The sequence below is a fragment of the Gadus chalcogrammus genome, chromosome 8 (genome assembly GCF_026213295.1).
Source record: "Gadus chalcogrammus isolate NIFS_2021 chromosome 8, NIFS_Gcha_1.0, whole genome shotgun sequence".
In the NCBI taxonomy this organism is placed as follows: Eukaryota; Metazoa; Chordata; class Actinopteri; order Gadiformes; family Gadidae; genus Gadus; species Gadus chalcogrammus.
Genome location: NC_079419.1, coordinates 15,811,934 through 15,833,439, shown reverse-complemented (window position 1 = coordinate 15,833,439; position 21,506 = coordinate 15,811,934). Strand labels below are relative to the sequence as shown.

The 21,506-nt window shown below is 42.1% G+C and overlaps 4 protein-coding genes across 7 annotated transcripts; 3 read left to right on the top strand and 1 right to left on the bottom strand.

Annotated features, from left to right (window-relative positions):
* The first annotated feature begins 5,215 nt into the window (after positions 1 to 5,215).
* parla (presenilin associated, rhomboid-like a) lies at positions 5,216 to 10,437 on the top strand. 3 transcript variants are annotated; one of them, XM_056596260.1, is made up of 10 exons: positions 5,216 to 5,327; positions 5,842 to 6,049; positions 6,216 to 6,320; positions 6,406 to 6,538; positions 6,924 to 7,019; positions 7,512 to 7,661; positions 8,198 to 8,268; positions 8,509 to 8,610; positions 8,820 to 8,917; positions 9,199 to 10,437. In XM_056596260.1, exons 1-10 carry the CDS (start codon positions 5,248 to 5,250, stop codon positions 9,323 to 9,325), a joined length of 1,170 nt encoding a protein of 389 aa, XP_056452235.1. In that variant the 5' UTR covers positions 5,216 to 5,247; the 3' UTR covers positions 9,326 to 10,437. The 3 variants fall into 3 exon arrangements, with proteins under 3 accessions (XP_056452235.1, XP_056452237.1, XP_056452238.1); XM_056596262.1 differs by lacking the exon at positions 9,199 to 10,437 and having other exon boundaries at positions 8,509 to 8,615; positions 8,820 to 8,904; XM_056596263.1 differs by lacking the exon at positions 9,199 to 10,437 and having other exon boundaries at positions 8,509 to 8,647; positions 8,820 to 8,903.
* On the bottom strand, positions 10,403 to 13,304 carry extl2 (exostosin-like glycosyltransferase 2). The gene is made up of 5 exons (XM_056596264.1): positions 12,950 to 13,304; positions 12,375 to 12,823; positions 12,192 to 12,262; positions 11,976 to 12,091; positions 10,403 to 11,802 (listed from the first exon to the last, which is right to left on the bottom strand). The coding sequence occupies exons 1-5, from the start codon at positions 12,952 to 12,954 to the stop codon at positions 11,373 to 11,375; spliced, it is 1,071 nt and encodes a 356-aa protein (XP_056452239.1). The 5' UTR covers positions 12,955 to 13,304; the 3' UTR covers positions 10,403 to 11,372.
* On the top strand, positions 13,260 to 17,992 carry LOC130387248 (uncharacterized oxidoreductase ZK1290.5-like). 2 transcript variants are annotated; one of them, XM_056596267.1, is made up of 8 exons: positions 13,260 to 13,529; positions 13,720 to 13,968; positions 14,637 to 14,738; positions 14,881 to 14,972; positions 15,832 to 16,014; positions 16,108 to 16,167; positions 16,617 to 16,730; positions 17,903 to 17,992. In XM_056596267.1, exons 1-7 carry the CDS (start codon positions 13,463 to 13,465, stop codon positions 16,710 to 16,712), a joined length of 849 nt encoding a protein of 282 aa, XP_056452242.1. In that variant the 5' UTR covers positions 13,260 to 13,462; the 3' UTR covers positions 16,713 to 16,730; positions 17,903 to 17,992. The 2 variants fall into 2 exon arrangements, with proteins under 2 accessions (XP_056452242.1, XP_056452241.1); XM_056596266.1 differs by lacking the exon at positions 17,903 to 17,992 and having other exon boundaries at positions 16,617 to 17,327.
* Positions 17,612 to 20,965, top strand: LOC130387247 (uncharacterized oxidoreductase ZK1290.5-like). The gene is made up of 7 exons (XM_056596265.1): positions 17,612 to 17,813; positions 17,903 to 18,151; positions 18,634 to 18,735; positions 19,437 to 19,528; positions 19,678 to 19,860; positions 20,197 to 20,256; positions 20,370 to 20,965. The coding sequence occupies exons 1-7, from the start codon at positions 17,738 to 17,740 to the stop codon at positions 20,463 to 20,465; spliced, it is 858 nt and encodes a 285-aa protein (XP_056452240.1). The 5' UTR covers positions 17,612 to 17,737; the 3' UTR covers positions 20,466 to 20,965.
* The last annotated feature ends 541 nt before the right edge of the window (positions 20,966 to 21,506 follow it).

Here is a 21,506-nt window from a genome sequence, read left to right as displayed (position 1 = left end):
AGAGACCTTTCTGAGGCGGACGATAAACACTCCCGTCCCATCAAGTCATATTTCAATACAACAATGGAATCATGAAATTGTTGAATTGAAGTATTAAATACACGTTCTAAAGAAGGAATACAATATAACCAGGCGCCCATGTGAAGAAACCAATTCAGTTGAACTTAGATGGACTGAACTATGGTAGGGCTACTCGCTAAAAACGATATGACCATTATCTAAAGTTTATTTATACTTTAAATTTCGCACCTAATATTGAATTGTATAATGCGTACATCATTTCAATATTAGCTAGCCTATTAGGAATTATATTGTTTGGACATAACCGTTTGTTCCAAGGTATTGAGTAGAGTCTTTCTTAACCCTCTGTGCGCGCGTGCCGGTGGTCCCAGCGGTGAGCGGGAACAGCAGCACGTTGGTCTCGCGACGGGAAGTGGACTGACAGCACTTTGTTCTGAGTCAGAGGATACCGGCACCCACAGAGTGGGACAACTCGTATAGGACGGCAGGAACAAACTCTCTTTTTTTAAATTGTTGGTCCTACGTGAGTTTCATAATAGCAGTATTCCAATGACATTGTTTAAATTCTTTAAACTCCTCGCTGCCTTTTTAAAAAGGGCAGTTATACTGCGTATACATCGGACGTAAACCCATTTATAACGTTAGCTACACCGAGTGCGGAATAGGTGGTCATGAACTGGCATATAAAGCTATGAATGGATAAATACAGCCCGCGTATTTCTAATGCCATATATAGACTACGTGTATCCGTAAAGCACAGACTCCTTCTCATGCCACCTCACTCTATTCTATACTTCGCCATGGTGAAAGTAGCCAATATAATAGGGAAAAGGGATCATTTGGGTTAATTCTTTACCGCAGCCCGGGACCTTCACATCGGGCGAACACTGTAACGTGTAGCCTAGTGCACAGCCTCCTCATGACTGTCCTCATGTAGATAGTTGGCACAACAACTACAACAACAACAAAAACAAGAAAGTTTCTTACCTCCTTTTTTATCACCCATGTCACCTTGCGAACCAGGTCGGTGCAAGAAGCTGAAGATAATGCCGCCGGACGGGGACTGCGCGTGAACCGGGGGCGCCTCGCTTTATGTCTTTGGGACAGGCGGCGGAGCAGAGTGTTTACAGGGCGAACTCTAGATGCAGTTTCAAGTAATCAATGCGAGGAGAATGGATCCGTGTTCAGGATCCCATTGAACGCGTGCGAGCGATACTGCTCTTCAGGGACCTCGTGGCTGGTGGTGTCTTGGTGGTGGAGTTTACCGGCGTTTGTGGGTGATGCTTGTGCACTCCTGACTCCCAGGTATAAAGGGGGGGAGGGGGGGGGTGGTATAAGGGGTGGAACCATTATAGTCTGGAACAAGAGTCTGCAACAAGAGTGCGCGTCTGTTGGTGAGTGCGCGTGATTTGTCATGAGCGCGCGCGTGCATGGGAACATGTCCCTGGGTTCGTTTGCAGTTGCAGGGTTCGCTGAAGGGGTCACGCGCTGTGTTCTTTACGTAGGCTCACTTGTGCTGCTGTCAGGAGCTGTTCTTCAGCACTGGTGCTGAAACATCACTTCGCTGAATTGCAGTTGCTTGTCCGAGCGCCAACAATAGACGTATGCTGCAAGTTTTTTGTACAGGGCTGAAGCTGAACACTTGGGAAATCAAAGCTGCAGCTTGGTTTTTGTACACTTTCGAAGGCTGATTAACAATGATTGATTTGCATTGTGATTTGGTCATTTTAAAATTGAAAGGTTTTTGTGCTTCCTTAATTATTCTGATTTCAGTAGTCCATCAACGCCTGCAAAATATTTACGCATGGCAAAGACACAAAGCCATAAATGTTTGAACGCTGTATAACTCAGGCTTATCGTGTTTTCTTTTGTCCACTTCAATATAACGTTTCTCAGGGGGCTGGCCGGCTGAGATCTACTGTCCATCGAGATGTGTCCCCAGATAACTGCTGACACCATGTGACAGTAATGCCTCTTCATTAGAGGAGGAAGATGTTCTGCTGAGAGGCATACTGTTTCACTGATCAATACTTATGTCCTAGGCATTTGACTCTCTGTTATGGCTGTTTCCTGATGCGCTACAACACTGAATTGATAGACAATCTGTGCAGAAGATGAGAAATTATTTTTAAGTGTATTGAGTTCTTCACAGGGTTTCTGGTGTTGGGTTTCTTAAATCCCCATAACTCAGCATTAAATGGAGATATCTGTACAGTACAGTGAAAGTTATGTTGCACTATTGTCATTGGTTCAAACGTACCATTGACCTTAATGGTGTGTTCTGGTCGTAGTTCATTCTGTCCTTCTGTTTCTATGTCTGGCTGTCTATCTGTCTATTGGTCTGTCTGTCTGTCTGTCTGTCTGTCTGTCTGTCTGTCTGTCTGTCTGTCTGTCTGTCTGTCTGTCTGTCTGTCTGTCTGTCTGTCTGTCTGTCTGTCTGTCTGTCTGTCTGTCTGTCTGTCTGTCTGTCTGTCTGTCTGTCTGTCTGTCTGTCTGTCTGTCTGTCTGTCTGTCTGTCTGTCTGTCTGTCTGTCTATCTATCTATCTATCTATCTATCTATCTATCTATCTATCTATCTATCTATCTATCTATCTATCTATCTATCTATCTATCTATCTATCCATCTATCTATCTATCTATCTATCTATCTATCTATCTATCTATCGATCCATCTATCTATCGATCCATCTATCGATCTATCTATCTATCGATCTATGTTTGCAGATTATGGCAAGTATAGTAAAGCATACACTTAATTAGCCCGGGGGTGCGCTTGTCCATAAAGACCACTTGTGTTCATACGCCGATAAATTGTATTTATCTTAAAAAACGAAATCCATAGTCCAGCATACAAATAGGAAGAAGGAAAAAGACTACAATTCCCAGTGAAGTATTAGTTCACTGGAAATTGATCCATGTGTCCAGAAAGCTCTCCGTCAGCATTCAGACGGGACTGTGTGATTTCAGCTTGAGTTTCAAGCGATGGTATAAAAAGAATGGCTTGCAGGTATAAGACGTTTCCAGGCTCTCTGGGCTGTCACATCAAGGCCAACTATTATCTCCTCCGGTTACATGTTACCGTGGATAAAGTCAAACGAAGTGTTAAAAGTTATAGCACGTCCCCCATAGCTTCAGCATCCAGGGAAACCTCCCAGGTTCTCTCCCAGTAACAGGCCGTTTCAAACGGCATAAAGGCAGGGGGGTGGGGTAGGTCGAGAAGCAATGACCGGTTGGTATCAGAGTGGTAGGAGAGTTAAAACATGGTGGCACTTTTATCTATTTAACACGTGGCAGTGCCGTGGCAGGTGGCTGCCTACAGCACAATACCTCTTGGCGTCTGTGCGCCCATGGATCAATGAGAGGACCTGAAAGAGGACACCTACGTTAGGGAAGCGGAAAAAAAAAAAAAGTGTAACGATTCGAGGGCAACCGAGCGTCCTCTGTAGACTTCACTGTCATGCAAGGGTGATCATTAAATTAAAATGATGTTGAATCATAATAATTTAAGATAATTATGAATTATTGGATTCGTACAAAATAGTTCCATTAAAAGTATCCCAAATATAAAATCATTATGTATAAATGCCCTGCAATATTATCCAATATGAATATATATTGATTCTTTTGCTAGAACATTGAATTGACAAATTATGTGTTACTTTAATGCAATATACTGTTTATATTACATTGAGATTCAAACAAATGTATTTTAGTTTGTAGTATGTTGTTGAGACTACTGTGTGTTTGTGTGTCTGTGTGTGTGTGTGTGTGTCTGTGTGTGTGTGTGTGTGTGTGTGTGTGTGTGTGTGTGTGTGTGTGTGTGTGTGTGTGTGTGTGAGTGTGTGTGAGTGTGTGTGTCTTTTTGGCTTTTTCCCCTCAAAGTTGTGTCCTGTTTGGGAGGAGGTGGTTCGCTCACCGTACCGGGTTGCCACTGTGTGTGTGCGTGTGTGTGTTGTGTAGTATGCCTGCTTGGGTGTGTTTGTGTGCATGCATGTATGCATGCGTGTATGCGTGTACAGGCATGTGCCCATGGGTCTTAACATGTGTGTTGCGTAGTGTTTATGTTTACTGTTACCAATCGTCCAGCATCCGACAGCTCATAGCTAAACTGACACCTGGGGACACTCATACATTAATGATTCCCATCCTCCCCTCCACTCGTATCTCCTCCACTGTCCCACTGTCCCCCTTTCTGCCAGAGCTTCACCCTGTCCCTATTGTTTCTCCTCTGCTTCCCTGTTCTGCTTCCCTTTGTGTCCTTACCCCGCCCCACCATCCTCCTGACCACACGCATACAAAAACACACACACACACGCGCGCGCCTGCATGCACACACACACACACACAGCTTCTTACAACTGCATCTTACTTGGCAATGTGTCCTTGGAGTTCACATGCACACACAAGCAGAAGCATTTTGTTCCCCTCTCCGCCCCCCTTTCTCTCCCTCCCTCCCTCCCTCCCTCCCTCCCTCTCTCTCGCCCTCTCTCTCTCTCTCTCTCTCTCTCCTCTCTCTCTCTTGGCCTCCTGTATCTGTCCTGTGTATTTCTATTTAGCAACGCTGTCATCGTTTGTATGGTTGTTTATTCATGATTCTTTTCATTTTTGTATCTGGAGTTGCACATCCTGCGTGAATTGTTCAACAATATCCACATCATTATGAATTGGTTTGTTTGTTTTTCTTCCCAATGATAATAGGGAATATAGGGGATAGGTCAACTGGAGGGGAGCATATCCACTGCAGATACTGCAGTGCAGCTGCCTCAATTTAAATTCAACCTTCTTCCCCTATTTCTGGAGCACTGACCAACTTGGGATCTCACTGGAACTTGTCCAGGGGGCATAAAAAAAATGAAAGCTTAGCTAAAGTTCCCTAAACAAACACACTTGTACATTCAAGATTAGCCACACACACCAAACATCCTCAAATTCAGATTTTTAGCAAATAACTAAAAAGTAATTGAATAGTAACTGTTTTCTCTATGTTTGAAACCTTTACAGTGGGTCTACAAGCAGCCTAGTCAAGCTACATTTCTTTTTCGGGTCTATTAACTTATACGACACTAGAGGTCAGCAAAGCCCTTTTACATTCAACTAAAATATATTGTACCGACCGTGACACGCAAAGCTAGACTAAAAGGGGGCTGTCTTGAGACAGGTCACGTGTATCTTTCAATCGCTGTTGTGGGAAGGGCTTCCGACTGACTGCAGGGGTCATTGTAAACATGGCGTGGCGAGGATGTGTTATGCATTTGACCAAAACGGGGTTTATCAGATGTACGAAGGCATCCCCTAGAGATAGCAGGTAAGTAAACTAATCTATAACTCTTCATACATTGTGTGGGCTGACGCCGACAGTGATAGGTATCATTTGCGTGCAAATTGATACCTATTCAATATCAGTGTGACATAACGTTAGCTCATAACGATGAATGTTTAAATAACTGCAAAGCGTCATTGACAGTTCCTTAGCAATAGGTAGTTTAATGAGCTCCGCGATTTATTGAAGCAACATTATAAACTACTACGCAAATGCCTAAAAATTACGAAATCTACTACTATCATTGAAAGCACCTGTATCATGTATGTTTTTTTTTTTACGTATGTCGCATCATGTACTTTATTTTGTACTTTTAGCGTTTAGTGTGTCCTGAGGCATATTTAGTCATTGATTGTTTACAATAAAGAGATGGATTTTGAGGTTGTCAAATGTCGTCAAATGTTTAATCGGACCTGCTGGTGAAGGTCCGATTAAACATATCGTGCTTGTGTTGTTGTTACATCAATTAACAAATGCACATTTTCTACCTTGGTTCTAGACTCAACCCACATAACCAGCAAAGATGTGCATTCCGTCGGGAAGCCAAAAGAGCAGATACAAACAAAGGGAATGTTTCCCAAGAGACAGAGCTTGCAGCCTCCAAAGCAGGAGAGTCAGTCAATGTTAAATCTCCTCCTCCACCACCTCCAGCACATTCTCCTAGGGCCCGACCAACGCTTTTTAAACCGTTTGTTTTCACAATAGGGGTATGTCACACTCTTGTATTCTTCCACTCCATCAAATTGTATTATTAACCTGTACGTGCTGTGTTCTGTGTCCAGTCCCAGTTTCAAACAAAATATGGTGACAATGCATGTTGTACCTGTTAGTGCAATGGGAAGGTTTCGTTTTTGTGGTCTGACTCCATGCTAGTTTACAGGCTGTTCCTTCGGTGTGGCGGCCATATTGCAGTACGAGTCCCTGAAGTCGAGATTCGACACAGTCAGGGAAGAGGCAAAACCAAATAAAGAATTGAAGGTGAGTCTGCAGCTCTTCAAACAAAACTTTGAGACAAATCTCATTATTAAGTTGTATTAAGTTATACGGTCAATGTGTGCTCCAGGGTTCTGAGGACATGACCTACTGGCACAACTGGTGGAATCAGCTGAACGGTGTCCAGAAGCAGCTGATCCTTCTGCTGTCTTCAGCAGACGACTTGTGGAGCAGCTTTTCCGAGGGACAGAGGACCACTGCTGGTACGCCATGCTGAACACAATACACACTGTGACTCGGTTGGATGTTATTCTAATTTATGACCACACTTCTTGCCTGAAGTCTAGAAAATGTCTGAAATGGTATGGAAATGCATCCATAAAAGATGAATGAAAACTATTTTATTCCCAATAGCTGTCCTAAAAGCACTGCCAACCATGGCCTCACGTGCCTTATTGCTTTTCATAAATCTGGTACTAAAATGTTTTTTCTGACTACTTAGTTGGATTTCACAAAATAAACAGAAAGTAACATAAAATGGTCATTTTTGAAAATATTATAGTAACAGTTTATAGGAATGTATTGATTAAACATCAACACTCTGCATTGGTTAGGGTCTTCAGTGCTTGTCCTTCTTGCTCTCTCTAGGTATTATAGCGGTCAATGCCCTCGTGCTGTGCTGCTGGAGAATCCCATCTTTGCAAAGAACCATGATCAAATACTTCACAGCCAACCCAGCCGCCAGTGAGTTGGATCTTTGTTCATTTCCTCTAGACATAGGGCATTTTAGAAAATAGTTACATAGAATACCAAAGATCAAGAGAAAGAAGAGGAACAGATTTGGTGATCGTATTATAATCGAAGACTTTGATAAGGCTTGTATAAGAAGCATTGGTTTACAATGTATTGGGAAATGAACCAAGTGTATGGTAATACGTTGTCGTCACTAATACTACACAACCAGCATGTCGTCACTAATACTACACTTATCTCCGCTGTGGTGTTTTCCACAAGCCGAAAAGGACTTGGTTCAATCCCCCTGTTTCAAAGTCCTACCTGTCACTCCATCTACCAGGTCCTTATGGCAAATCCAGTGCTTTGGAAAAGGTCCAAAGCAGTGAATTAATAGCGAATCAATAGTGAATAATAATAGTGAATAGTGAATCAATAGTGAATAATAACAGAATAGCACACGTTTGCCCATTGTTGAGGTTCTACTTCATCCTCTGCGTTCAGAGACGCGGTGCCTTCCCATGGTTCTCTCCTCCTTCAGCCACTACTCCGTCTTCCACATGGTGGCCAACATGTACGTGCTGTGGACCTTCTCCACCAGCATCGTCTCCCTCCTGGGCAGGGAGCAGTTCATCGCCGTCTACCTCTCCGCTGGTACGAATACTCCCCTGCTAGGAAGCAAATATTGGTGATATCATAAAAACACGTAATTATCGTACATATACGAGCAGGGTGGTACTGTGGGTGATAACGGCATTCTGTGTCAGAGCAGTTTTTGGGGAGACTTTTGTTTTGAAAATGCATATTGGTTCGATGGTTGGGTTCCCTTACATCACTTGCATGTTCCAAGGGTATTTAGTCAAATAGAAAATTAATTTAATCCAGTGCTCTGCCTCCTGTTTTAGTCAAGTTAGACTTGTATCGTTTTGAATTCCCTCAAATCCTCTAGCAGAAAGAGAAGAGAAAAGGAGAATAAGTGACTTTTCATCAAACAAAAACATCAATCATAAAAGACGTCACTATATTTGTGTTAAAGTAGTCTGTCATTTCTACATTTAAATTTGATTACAGGAGGTGGATTGGATCGACAGATGGTAGTATTTCTTACGTGTTGGTGATTGCTGTGTAAATGTTTGGATGCTACCTGCCGGCCTCAGCTCACACACCTGTTTATTTTTGTCTTGTTGCAGGTGCGATCTCCAACATGGTTAGCTACTGCTGTAAGACAGCCACTGGTCGGCTGTATCCCTCATTAGGAGCGGTAAGCCATCCTTGATGACCTCATTATATATTTTTAGAGAGAGAATGACCTGTAGCATAGGACCACAGGTTAGAATCGAACCTGGGTCGCTTCAAGGTGTAAAGCCTCCATGGTAAGCGCACTAGCGGTTTGACCCACCAAACCTCATTTTATGATGATAGAAAAGGAAATACAAAACGATACCAATAAAGCTTTTCTCCTAAAATACTATCTGATGTGCTCTTGTTGTTTGAACTCCAGTCCGGTGCGGTGATGACCGTGCTGGCAGCGGTTTGCGCCAAGGTGCCAGAGGCCAAACTCGGCATAATTCTCCTTCCCATGGTCACGTTTACAGCAGGGAATGTAAGGTGACATACACCAAGGGGGACTGCGTCAGAGTGTATGTTGACATGTATCAGGATTTAAAGTGTGTGTAACCTTCAAATTGAGCGTGAGTGTGTGTTCCCATTAAAAGTAGCCCATTGACGGAGTAGATTCACTTGTTGACATTTACATTGCTCAATGCACTGCTGCGCTTGTCTGTCATCCTGACTCTGTTATTCTGTCTCCAGGCCTTGAAAGCCCTCATCGCCATAGACACAGCGGGACTGGTTATGGGCTGGCGGTATTTGGATCATGCAGCTCACCTGGGAGGGGCTCTTTTTGGAGTGTAAGTGTCATGCCTAGGTAGCAAACATTATTAGAATACATATTAGTAACATATTGATAACAATGATGTTATTATTGGATTTGGAAACAAATCCAATAATAACCTAAAAGTCGAAAGATGTATCATAGAAAACTGAAAGAGTTGAAATTCCCTATGGGTGTTCCTACTATTATCTCAAAAGTTTACATGTTAAGTAAACAAGTTAACCTTTTTTTCTGTAATAATTCCCTGAGGTAGATATGTTTAGTAATCTCCTCTCTATCTGACGGTTTCTGATGCAGATGGTACGTAGCATACGGTCACAAAGTGATCTGGAGGAACAGGGAGCCGTTTGTGAAGCTTTGGCATAGCATCCGTTCCCCTGGTAACGGTGGGAGGCGGCCAGGCAGCGGACCAGGGTCTCTGTGAGGCCCCCACACAGCCATGCACCCTCGGGTGGGGTCACCCCACCCACACGTTCCCTAACGTCTGAGACGGCCAGTGAACTGAACATGTTGTGTTTACACAGCTGTATTGGTTTCATGACTGAGGTTGTTGCACTGGTAACAGGAGAGATCAAGAGGCTGATGGGAGGGATGGGATAACTGGTGTTGGTCAACAAGGTTTGATTGCTGTTATTGATGCAGAATAAGACCAGGGACCAGCTCTAAGAAGGAGGTTATGGACACTTAAATCTGAACTCTGGGATTCAGTCTGAAAAATGTTTGTGTTCATTGCAGGCTATTAAAACCATCATCAATCCCACTGTGGAAAACCATGAAAGAGGTTGTTATGGAAGGACATGAGGATTATGATGATTGGCTACTATAGCCTACAAATGTTTTGCGGGAGTTTTACAATACAAACCAATTGGAAGCTGATTAAATAATACAATTAGGAGAACTGGATGCACTACTGGCTAGATGTTTTCTTGCTGTATACTATTTAACAAGTTCATGTCAAATTAGCATTGAAAGGGTACTTATCTCATTTTATTTGTGTGCTTTCATAACAGAATAATGAGTGGTTGCATTTTCTGTGACATTTGTAACACTAAATGTATATGTGAAGTCTTTAACAAAGTTTAGAACAATGGGGCCACAATGGGTGTAATTTAGAGTGACTGCTGCAGAAACAGGGAACACTCAAGTGTTGTTACTGCTTATGTTGTCAAATCAGTTGACAACTGAACAATTCTGGCTTTTAATTAATTCTGAAACAAACAAAATCCCTTCCTCCCCACATCTTGGTTTGCATTTCACCATAACATTGACAATAAAGTCTGGAATAGTTTCAGACTGACTTTTTATCCTGTCCCTAGGCAAACAATCCTCTCAATCTTGATCTGAGAGTTAGTTATCAGTATTGGTATCATTCAATAAAAGTGTTACTTCCACATGAAGGTGATAGTTCCCATTTCTAATGTTATGAACTGCTCATTATGGTTGAACATGTTGAGTTATTTATATTCCAATTTAGAAATCATTTGTATTGTGCTTGGTGTCTTACACATACTTGGAAAGATAACCCCTTTAAGGAATTTCAATAACTTTAGTTTATTTAATAACATCCAGCATAAATTGAGGTATACATTTGCATGCATTAATCAAAATCATATAATCCATGTAATTGTCAGTTAATAGCTTCTGAATAGTTAACAAATTGACAGGTTTATGAGCTATCCTTGCATTACAGGACCAAAAACCGTTGAAGCATTTCTTAACTGCAATCATACATTTATAAATATGGCAGGTAATTTATTAGACCAGTTCATTCAAGATGAATCTTAATATTATGGAGACTTAACAAAAATGCTTGTTGAAATGGATTCAAGTATAAAAAATGTACCTTACAGAAAATGTACCTCATTTTGTTAGAAAGGCAAAACAGGCAACCAACTCTTATTTGAGATATTGTCAAAGCTTAACGTGTATGTTAACACTAATGACCCTCTTAGACCGAACAGGTTTGTTTGCGTCCATCTTTCAAAACTGCTTCTTGTTACTCCTGTATTTCCACTGAGGCAACAACAGATCATCAAGACTTAATTGATCAGTTCCATCCATCAGATTTTTTGTGTGTCTTTTGACTGAGAAACAGTCAAGAACATGAACAGGCAGTGTTTATAGTTCTATATTTTCCCTGAAGATGTCAAAGGATGAAACATTTCCCATTTTATCACCGCTTTGTATCTTCACTGAGGTATCCTTCTAATCAGCTCTCAACAATTATTAATTAATTCTTGAGAAATTGGCAAAATAAGCATAGCAAAACAATCTGAGTGTATCCTGCATTCCTTATCTGTATCCTGTGTTGAAAACACAAATAAAAGCCCCAAACCTTGAGTCTTGAAAACCGAAACCCCCACTTCGACCCTGACAGTCAAGGCCCCTACACTTACAAGAGTATTCCTCAAGTCCTTCTTTCCGTGATGGCCCCAGCGGCTTGCCATCACACCACTACGGCATCCCCGACGTCAGCCTTTATTCTTGTGGTTAGCGTAGCTGGGGAATCCAAACTGGCAGAGCATGAGGTTGGAGAAGCAGAGGGGCATTGAGCCGTAGATCTGCACCAGCCTGTTCAGACAGTAGGACCTCTGGAGTAGGTGTTCGGGCCGATGCCACATCCCCAGGTACCCACTGCCCGCCTCCTTCTCTAGGTTACGGAAGTCCACGGGTTTGACGAACACCCCCGACGGCCGGCTGGCCACAATGCCCTTTGACCTCGGCATGCCCTGGAACGACCTCGGCTGTTGCGCTAAATAGAGGGAAACGGCGAAGTTCATGGCGATGTCGTCGCAGTTTTGTGTTTCGTCCACCAGCTGGTGCACTGCTTGAGGTTGATCCTGGAAGAGCTTCAGGTAGCGGCGGTGGAAGAAAGCAGCACCGATCAGCACCATGGAGTACCTGCCATGAAGGAACAGTGAGAAATGTGCAAAGAACGCCGGTTTCATGGTAACTTAATACAGGGGTAACACTGAACCATATATGCAAATATTAGTTTGCAGTTTGTAGACAGTCAGCCTTATTACAGAATGGCTATATATATTCCTATACGATTGTCTTAAATCATGTCCTACCTGTCTCCTCCACCAATCTCTGGATCTTGCAGCTCAAAGCTACCATAGGTATAGGTTCCTCCTGCTGTGACCACGTGTTTTCGAGGTACAAACCCAACAATTTGATCGGGAAATTGCTGTGGAGCACATAGATACATGTCCATCAAACCAACATACTTATGCATTGGTTCCAGCGACACATTAACAGTTATGTTTGAACTATTCTACAGGAATTACCTTCCAGACAGAAAAAGCAAAACTGATGTCCGGGACACTGACCAGGGTGTCATCATCCAGCATCAACACAGCTAAAAAATCGGCAGAGATGAGAGCAGGTCAACAGGGAGCCGAATAAAACAACGCTTGCAGAGGCATTAACACAGCTTCCAAACAATTTAATCAAGACTCATATGCACTTACCATCTGTATCAATCTCCGGAAATACTTGAAGTCGGTTTCGCATTTGGTTGGTACTCTGCTCCTTGAAGATCACCTCCACAGGATGTGGTCCCAGGGAGTTCCAAAGCTTTTGGGGCGTCTGTTCTCCGACATTATTCCAGACTATGATTATTTTCTGGAGATGCGGCATTGCCTGGTAATGGTTTAGCAATTTAAGAAGAATGTCTGTTCGGTTAAAGGTCTGAATGACAATAGTAAATTTCTCCTCCGTTTCTTCTGTACTGTAGACATGATTGTCAGGTAAGGGTTTGTTGGCTGCTGCTCTTCGTAACACCCCAAGAACATCATTGGTGCGGCTCTGCTCTTCGGCGGGCGGTAGGAGAGCGGTAAGAGCCGCACCGACCAAGAGCAGCAGCAGGAGAGGCCAAACTAAATGAATTCTCCTGAGGTTGATGCAGGCACGGGGGACCCTGTGTTATGGGAGAGAGTGCACTCGTATGAACAGGAGTCCGAGCAATACTAACACATATGGGTTACTGGAAGATAGATAATCGCAGACAAGATCAGTATTACCATGCAACCTTTAGAACATTTACCTCATTTTGTCGTCACTGTTGATTTAGCATTATATATAGATTCCACTGTTTGTTGAAAGGCACCAGAAAGCGGATGGAAGAGCAGCTCTGCTATTGGCTAACCAGCTAACAGCTTGCGGTAGTGTTAGGAATCATCGTACTCCCGTCATTAAAATACTTTATTTTGTGTGTAATGAAAACGAATAGTTTATCATTCATCACAACTAAGCTCATGTTAATTTTACCAACCAGTACTCTATGTGATTCTCGCCCACGTGTTATTTAGTTGCTAAACAGTAAACCTTTGCAGTGTCCCGTCTGCGACGTCTAGTAGCTCCTCCCCTAGTGGGCGTAACCGGAAAGTCACTGCACAGGTTGAGTTCTGATTCAACAGAGATGATTCTCACCCAAAACCTTTTTGGATTAGGTAGACTACTACGGAAGTAGTGTTTGTGTTTTAACCAGTATAATATGAACAGCTAAACGGTGTTATATGAAACACCGTTTCATAGTGTAATAGTCAGTTACCAAAATATGGCATCGTCGGTATTTCCTAAGGTGACGCTGTCTAATGGGCTACAGATACCAATACTTGGGCTAGGTAAATTGTATTTGGCTCATCTCTTATTGTAGTCTCCTTTTGTTGCCTCTGTCTTTTTATTTTTTAGATTGATTCTTTGCAACGTAGGTGTTGTGCTGTAGACCTCTTCGATGATCTCAAACGTTTGACTACACTGCAGAACTAACCTGATCCCTACTGTTGACTAACTGACTCGACATTATCTCTTAAGGGACCTCACATAGAGGAGGGTACAGCCATGAAGCGATTCTACATGCGCTCAAAAAGTGCGGCGTGCGGCATATTGACACCGCAAAGCGGTACGGCTGTGAGGAACAACTGGGCACAGCCATCAGAAAGAGTGGGGTTCCCAGGAGCGACCTTTGGCTCACCAACAAACTCTGGCATGGCGACTATGGATACAAAGCGGCCAAGCAGTCTTGTCTTGACTCCTGCTCTCGGATGGGTGTGGACTATTTTGGTATGAGTTAATTCATTCATTTAAAATAAAAGTCGGCCCGTATTTAACTTTTATATTTGATGGTAGTGTGGGGGAATTTTACGATACTCTTAGAAGGCTTATAATCAATAGCATGCCTTATTTGCTATATGAATGAGATAAGGGTGGAAAACAGAGTAGAAAGGTCATCCGATGTTCAGTGCCACCACTAGGCTATGCATGGGTCAAAGCCTGATCGTGACGCAAAATTATGTCGTGGAACAATTAAACTCTAAAAAAGAAAGATAACAAAACCAGCGAATAAAGTTTGAGACTTTTATTGAGAATTTGAATAAAGGAATTTAAAAGCCGGGCCTAACCTTTTTAAGCCTGAAGACATCTATCCCCTGCACATACTGGTTGAACAGAACATCGGATAAGCTTTCTATGGAATGCCTTCTGAGACTTGAACTATAGACATTATAGAGAATGATGGAAAACCTGCTCATTAGTGGTGTTCTATAAATTGCTTGGGACATAATAGTCTGCTAAATTCCTTAAAGGTAGTAGTAAAAAACCCTTGAATTCCCTTTCATTACTTTACTCATCATTTCGTTCCTCACTCGACCCTATGTTCCTGTATTTCATACATCCTTTGTTCCCTCACTGTATCCATCCATTCTAACTCTGGTTCTCTCTCCTCTTTCCAGACTTGTACCTGATGCATTGGCCTGAGGGTCAGCAAAATGGCCTCTCCAACAGGGAGGTCCGAGCAGGGACCTGGAGAGCCCTTCAGGAGCTTTATGACCAGGGTAAGCTTCACGTAAAAGTCCAAACAAAACAATGTTGGTTCACCTTGTCTCATGTGTATTCAAGTACAGGTCTACAATATTGGATAGAACTTAAGATGAACCAGGTCACGTGACGCACTTAACACCACTGTTCTCTCTGTAGGGGTGTGCCGTGCTATTGGAGTCAGCAACTTTTTGGTCCCCCACCTAGAACAGCTCAAGGAGGACTGTAGTGTGTTACCACATGTTAACCAAGTAAGGATTCCACCGAGTATAATCATAAATACAGTTTTGTATATCAAATTCAAATAAATGATTATAACAAAAGCGTACTAGACGGGGCCCAGTTTCCCGATAATGATGGATCCACGCACAAATCTCTGAATGATAGAACGTTCGTAAAAAATGTCTTTGTTTCACAAAACTCCTCTTACGATTTAAGGCGTGTGCACCGCTCTAACGATGTTTGTAGGCTTGTAACTAACTGTACAACTGACACCGTGCTGAAATGGGCTCTGCAGGAGGGAAAGATGCAGGAATGTTGTTAGCTGAAACAGTATATTTTGTTGCAGCAAAAAATATCTCCCCATCAAGGCCAAAAGCAGAGTAGCCTACGAAAAGAATAGACTACACTAATATGATTGCTAACAATATTAAAACACAATTGATTAGGCCTAGGCCAACATATGCTATATTGCTAAACAGCCTATTGCGTAATTGTTAAATTAATTAATTGCTCACGTGAAATGACACACTATATCACGCCCTCCGGAAACAGGGAAGGACTTTTGCAAAATGAGGGACAAGGCTCGAAAGAGGAGAGAAACTTTCAAAGCAGAAGAACTTTACATTCTCCTTGGGGAGGTAGAAGCCAACCAAGGCCTGTTATTCGACCGGTTCAAAAGTAAAACAAGCAAAAATCGAAGAAGCGGGGAGAAGGATAGAAGATTAGAAGATTGCAATTACACAGGTGATGATGTTTGTGTGTGTGTGTGTGTGTGTGTGTGTGTGTGTGTGTGTGTGTGTGTGTGTGTGTGTGTGTGTGTGTGTGTGTGTGTGTGTGTGTGTGTGTGTGTGTGTGTGTGTGTGTGTGTGTGTGTGGTTGTCCTACCAGGTGGAGTACCACGTATACCAACAGCCCAGGCAGCTGGTGGAGTACTGCCGTGAGGAGGGCATCGTGTTTCAGGGGTACAGCCCCCTGGCCAAGGGGCAAGCTCTGGGGGACCCAACCGTCCTCAAACTGGCAGAGAAGTACGGACGCACACCTGCCCAGATCTGCATCCGCTGGAGCATACAGGTAGACATGGCTTCAAAAACATACCACATTCGTTTTTTTAATAAAGCGTTCCCACTTAATTTGTGATAAATGTGATCTTTTATTTCCTTTCAGAATGGAGTCGTCACAATACCCAAATCTACCAAAAAGGAGAGGATAGAAGAGAACTGCCAAGTAGGTTAACAACACAACCAAACCTTTGCATGTGGCTACACACACTTCCTCCTTTAAAGGGAACATATTATACCAACCAGGTGTGAGTGTGATTAGCCATTACAAGCCGTTTTAAAAATGTGCAGCTTCTTACATCACAAGTGGGTGTGTCCACCTAGATTTATGACCGATAGATGAGCAACGTTTGCTACAGTCCACTGGGTAGGCTGGTAGACTGATCTATCCAGCACACATCTAGGTTGACACGCCCACCTGTGATGTCAAAAGCAACACATTTACAAAATGGCTTGTAATGGCTAATCACACTCACACCTGGTGGTATAATATGTCCCCTTTAAAAGTTACGAGGGAGCTGCGACGGGCTGGGCGGGGTTTGGCAGTCACCTCATGACCTAATAGTCATATGCTCACTCCCACTGCTGCCATTCTCCTCCTGGTTGCCACGGCAGGTGATGTGCTTCCAAATGGACGAAGAGGACATGGCAGCACTGGGCAAGTTGCATGATGGGAGACATGTGAGCTGGGACCCTACTCATGTGAAGTAACCCCAAGATATTCTAAACGTAACATTACTCAATTATTAAATGCATGTGCATTAGTTTGTTCTGTTACATTTCATTCTATATATTCTTTAGGTATTAAAAGTATTCACACTTTTATTTCAAGCAGGATAGACTACGGTAATGCCATTTTAACTGGGATTCCCCAGAAAACTATAAAGCAATTACAAACTATACAAAATGCTGCTGCTAGGGTGCTACATAGGACTAAAAGGAGTGAGCACATCACCCCTATCCTAAGGTCCTTACACTGGCTTCCTGTTATTTATGATTATAAAGCTCTACTTCTTGTTTTTAAAGCACCTAATGGCATTGGACCAAATTATATACATGACATGTTAATACAGCACCAGCCAGATCACTGAGGTCCCAAGGCAAAAATGTTAATGTCGGATTCATATCTCAAATGTTACGGATGGACCTTTTTATTCCTTTTTATCCCCTTCAATTTTATAGTACATGTGTGATTTCATTGATGGTCTTTCGTCATATTGCTTGCATGTACTCCTTCACTATACATTATACTGTTGTCTTTTTCTCAGTAAAGCACATTGAATTGCTTGATGTGCTATGCAAATAAAATTGCCTTGCCTTAATGTCGAACGCTTTTGTGGCTTTTTCTTTTTCTGGAGACTGGGTTTCTAGGAGACGGCAGCAGGTTATACTGACGCACTAGTCTGTACCACGCTTGCTAAGTTTAAAAATGGATTTTAATTTTCATTTGAATATTGCTCACGTTTCGTGTTTCGAAAAATCTATAAGAACTAACGCATTTTCGTTTGATTATTGTGCTAGAAATGCTTCATAGAACATGAAGCATATTTTCCAGACAGTTCAAAAAGGGTATACATTGGAAAATATAACACACTACTAGATCGGTGATATCGATGTTCTACGACTCAAGTCATCAGACAAAGGCATGCCTTTAGCTGGAATGCCGGATGTCGCGCCAATAGTTCAACTAGTTGAACCACTATATAATAGTAGACCAAAGCCATTTGAGGCCAAGTATGATTTCGAAACTAGCTTTCAACTGTCCAACAGTAACGCTTTCCAATGGGAAAAAGATGCCAATACTTGGAATAGGTGTGCAATGGCATTACGGAACTCGTAGGCTATTACTCAAGTATTTAAGGTGCTGATGAAGTGTCTTTACCTGTATTTTCCTTCCCCAGGCACATCACCCTTTGGTGGATACTCTGACGAGGCATTTGTCTACGCGCTCCGAGAATGCGGGATACGCCACCTTGACGCGTCAAAGTACAGCGGTATCGAGGAGCAGCTCGCCGTCGCCATCCAAGAAAGTTGCGTGCCAAGAAGTGAGCTTTGGATCACCAACAAACTGTGGCCCTTGGACTACGGCTATGATTCGGCCATGGAAGCCTGTCTCGCATCATGTACTCGAATGGGAATAGACTATTTCGGTATGTGCTGCCTGCAGGTCACCATATTTTCAGTTGTCCAGCCTTTTTATAACCCTTTTTATAACCCACCCTTATATACCCTCTTAATTCTTTTTTTTTTTTTTTTTTTAAACTGATGTTTTTGTGCAGTAGGCCTATTTGTATTAAAGTGGCAAATAAGTACCTGCCCGAATTATTGCTGCATTTATCTGTGCTTTACTTTATTCAAGCATTTTGGAAGTGGTTGTTGGAAAAGGTACTTTATAAAAAGGTGATAGTATGTATAAATACTACTTATTACTTATGTACTAGCCTAATGTCTTGTTTTCATTTAAATTTGTATCATATGCATTCCAGCTTACACATCATTCCGCATTCTACACGCCATTCAACATTTTCTTCTGCTGTTGCATCATCATCATCATCATCTTTACACATCCTCTGATGAAAATGTGGATCTTACCAAAAGGTTGTTGTTTCATTTGTTGGTCTCTCTGTAACAGACATGTACATGTTGCATTGGCCGGACAGCATGCAGCCAGGCCGTTCCAACAGGGAACTGCGAGCAGAGAGCTGGAGAGCCCTGGAGGAACTAGAGAAACTAGGCAAGGAACCTTACACTAAATTAAACAATTTAAACTATGTATTAATATGAGCGTGTTAGAAACATGCTGGGTTTTTAAAAACGTAATTTCTATGTTCATGTATGCCAATTTATATTTGTCGCACAAATGTATGGCTTTAAAACAAAGTGCATGGTCATCAAAATCGGTATTTTCCTCCATTTGGGTTAGTTTTAGTGTTGTTGGCATCCAGTGTGTATTGTCAAAATGAAAGGTTTCCAGTCAATCTGTAGATAATCACATAAAAAAAAAAAAAAAGCCTAGATTCGTAACTTGATGTTTTTAAGGTGGGATATCTACAATTAGGGGTCAACTCACACCTAATTTACCTATAGCACTTATCATTAGCCTGACCAATCACACAAATGAGCCTAGGCCTATGGTCCCGGTCCCACACCCTTAACATTGAAAATGAAATGACTAATTCATCATTGTGCGTCCAGAGGGGCAAGTCCGCTTCCATTGACTTGCCGAATTACCCTAGCCTAGCTCCTGTTAGGGGAAGTCACTTAAAATCACTTTCCAGATTACTAATGTTATCATCGCACGTTTGAATAGGTGCTATAGAAATGAAGTGCATTATTATACTACAAAGTATTTAAAGTGATATTAAATCAATGATATTCAAACAGTTTTGATGTGGAAAGCGTGAACCAGTCAGACCTGTCCCTGCATCTCTGCAGGGCGGTGCCGTTCCATTGGAGTGAGCAACTTTATGATCCATCACCTGCAACAGTTAAAGGAAGACTGCGGTGCAGTGCCACACGCCAACCAAGTAACGGCCATCATACACACCATTTCAGAGGCTATTCTGTGGGCCATAATTGTTATCAGGTGGAAATCGCTATGCAAACAAGATAAGACCGGTGGCACAAATAATTGGTCTAATCGTGCGTGCGTGTGTGTGTGTGGTTGTCCTACCAGGTGGAGTACCACGTGTACCAACAGCCCAGGCAGCTGGTGGAGTACTGCCGTGAGGAGGGCATTGTGTTTCAGGGGTACAGCCCCCTGGCCAAGGGGCAAGCTCTGGGGGACCCAACGGTCCTCAAACTGGCAGAGAAGTACGGACGCACGCCTGCCCAGATCTGCATCCGCTGGAACATACAGGTAATGGTCTCTATGATGTCTATGATGTGTGATGGACGACAGGATCCCAAAGCGTAGAATAACCACAGCATATCACAGAGGAATGTATCCGCTTGACACCTTCCACATATATTGTCAGGGAAAGGTCAAAGAGTAATTTATATACATCTCAAAGGCAGCTCATAAAGAGTTTTGATAGGATAACGCTTTGATTTTCTGATGCTTGATGGACACCTTGATAACCCTGATATCATTGATATAATTAAATTATGGTTTTCTGTTCATTTCAAAAGTGTATTGCAGTTGTGTACATTTGATCCATATTCACATCACACCTCACACTGTGGCTCTCCTCAGAACGAGGTTGTCACAACACCCAAATCTACCAAAATTGAAAGAGTACGAGAAAACTGTGACGTAAGTATAGATTAATTGACATCAAACATACAATATAATGTTGCGGTTTGCTTTGTTATGATCTCACAAGTACGTCATGTATTGCCCTCATGTGATCTCTGATCCTCTCCTAGGTGTTTGGGTTTCAGCTCGAGGACGCGGACATGGAAGAACTGACCCAGTTGCATGATGGGAGACACGTGTGCTGGGATCCGACAAATGTGGAATGAAACATGGTTGCAGCGTTTCAACCAACTGCAGAACTACATACCACCTGCTCTCCTGTTGCACATTCAGTAATCAGTATGCACATGTTCAACCAGCCATCTCCACACATACATGGAACACCTATCCATGTGTCTTTTTCAACCAACCTTTACAATAAACCAGTCTTCCACCACCACCCTGTGTCCTTTGGTCTTGGGAAGCCCAATAGAAGTCACCTAGGTGGAGTGTTGCAGCCAACTAGATGGCATGTAGCATGGACCTTGTTACATATATCTCTATAGAACACTTAAAACAGTATAACACTATATAACACTACACACCATACAGTAACAGAACGACCTATAGAACAATACAGGCCACTATGGACACAATATAATGCTATAGAAAAGTAAACTCCATATGGGACTGAAGTGTGACAGAATGATCAACTATATAACTCTTGACACAATGATGATGATAAGTATGGACACTGAATCATGATAGAACCCTAAACTCTATCAACACTACAATACTCTAAATACCCTATTGAACAACTGCATAGTAGAACACTAAACTATCGACACATATTAGTAGGTCTACAACGAACTCAAATCGCAATGTCGCCTCCTACAGGGTGGCGACAGGCAAGGCAGTGCCATAGACGATAAGGAATCGCGTTTATATCTTTTTTTTTATTGATGTAGACCTAATTTATGTGTTCAAAGCTCACAAATGTTTTAATATGATAATAAAAATATAAATTGTAAAAACAGCCACAACAATAATAGCATTAACAATCATAACACAAATAATAACAGAAATTATTGATTTTGTCGAATTGTTTGAAATTAGAAGATAAATCACGGTAGAAAACATGTCTGCAATTGACTACCTTTATAATAAAAATCTTAAAAGCAGAGATTTACTCTTTAAATAGATCCTCTTTATATAGTTATGGGAAATGTAGTTCTCTTTTTAAATGGACGATACCAATACGTTAAATTATTGAATATAGGCTACATAAATGTTCAATTGATTATATTTTCAACTGATGATATAAGTGA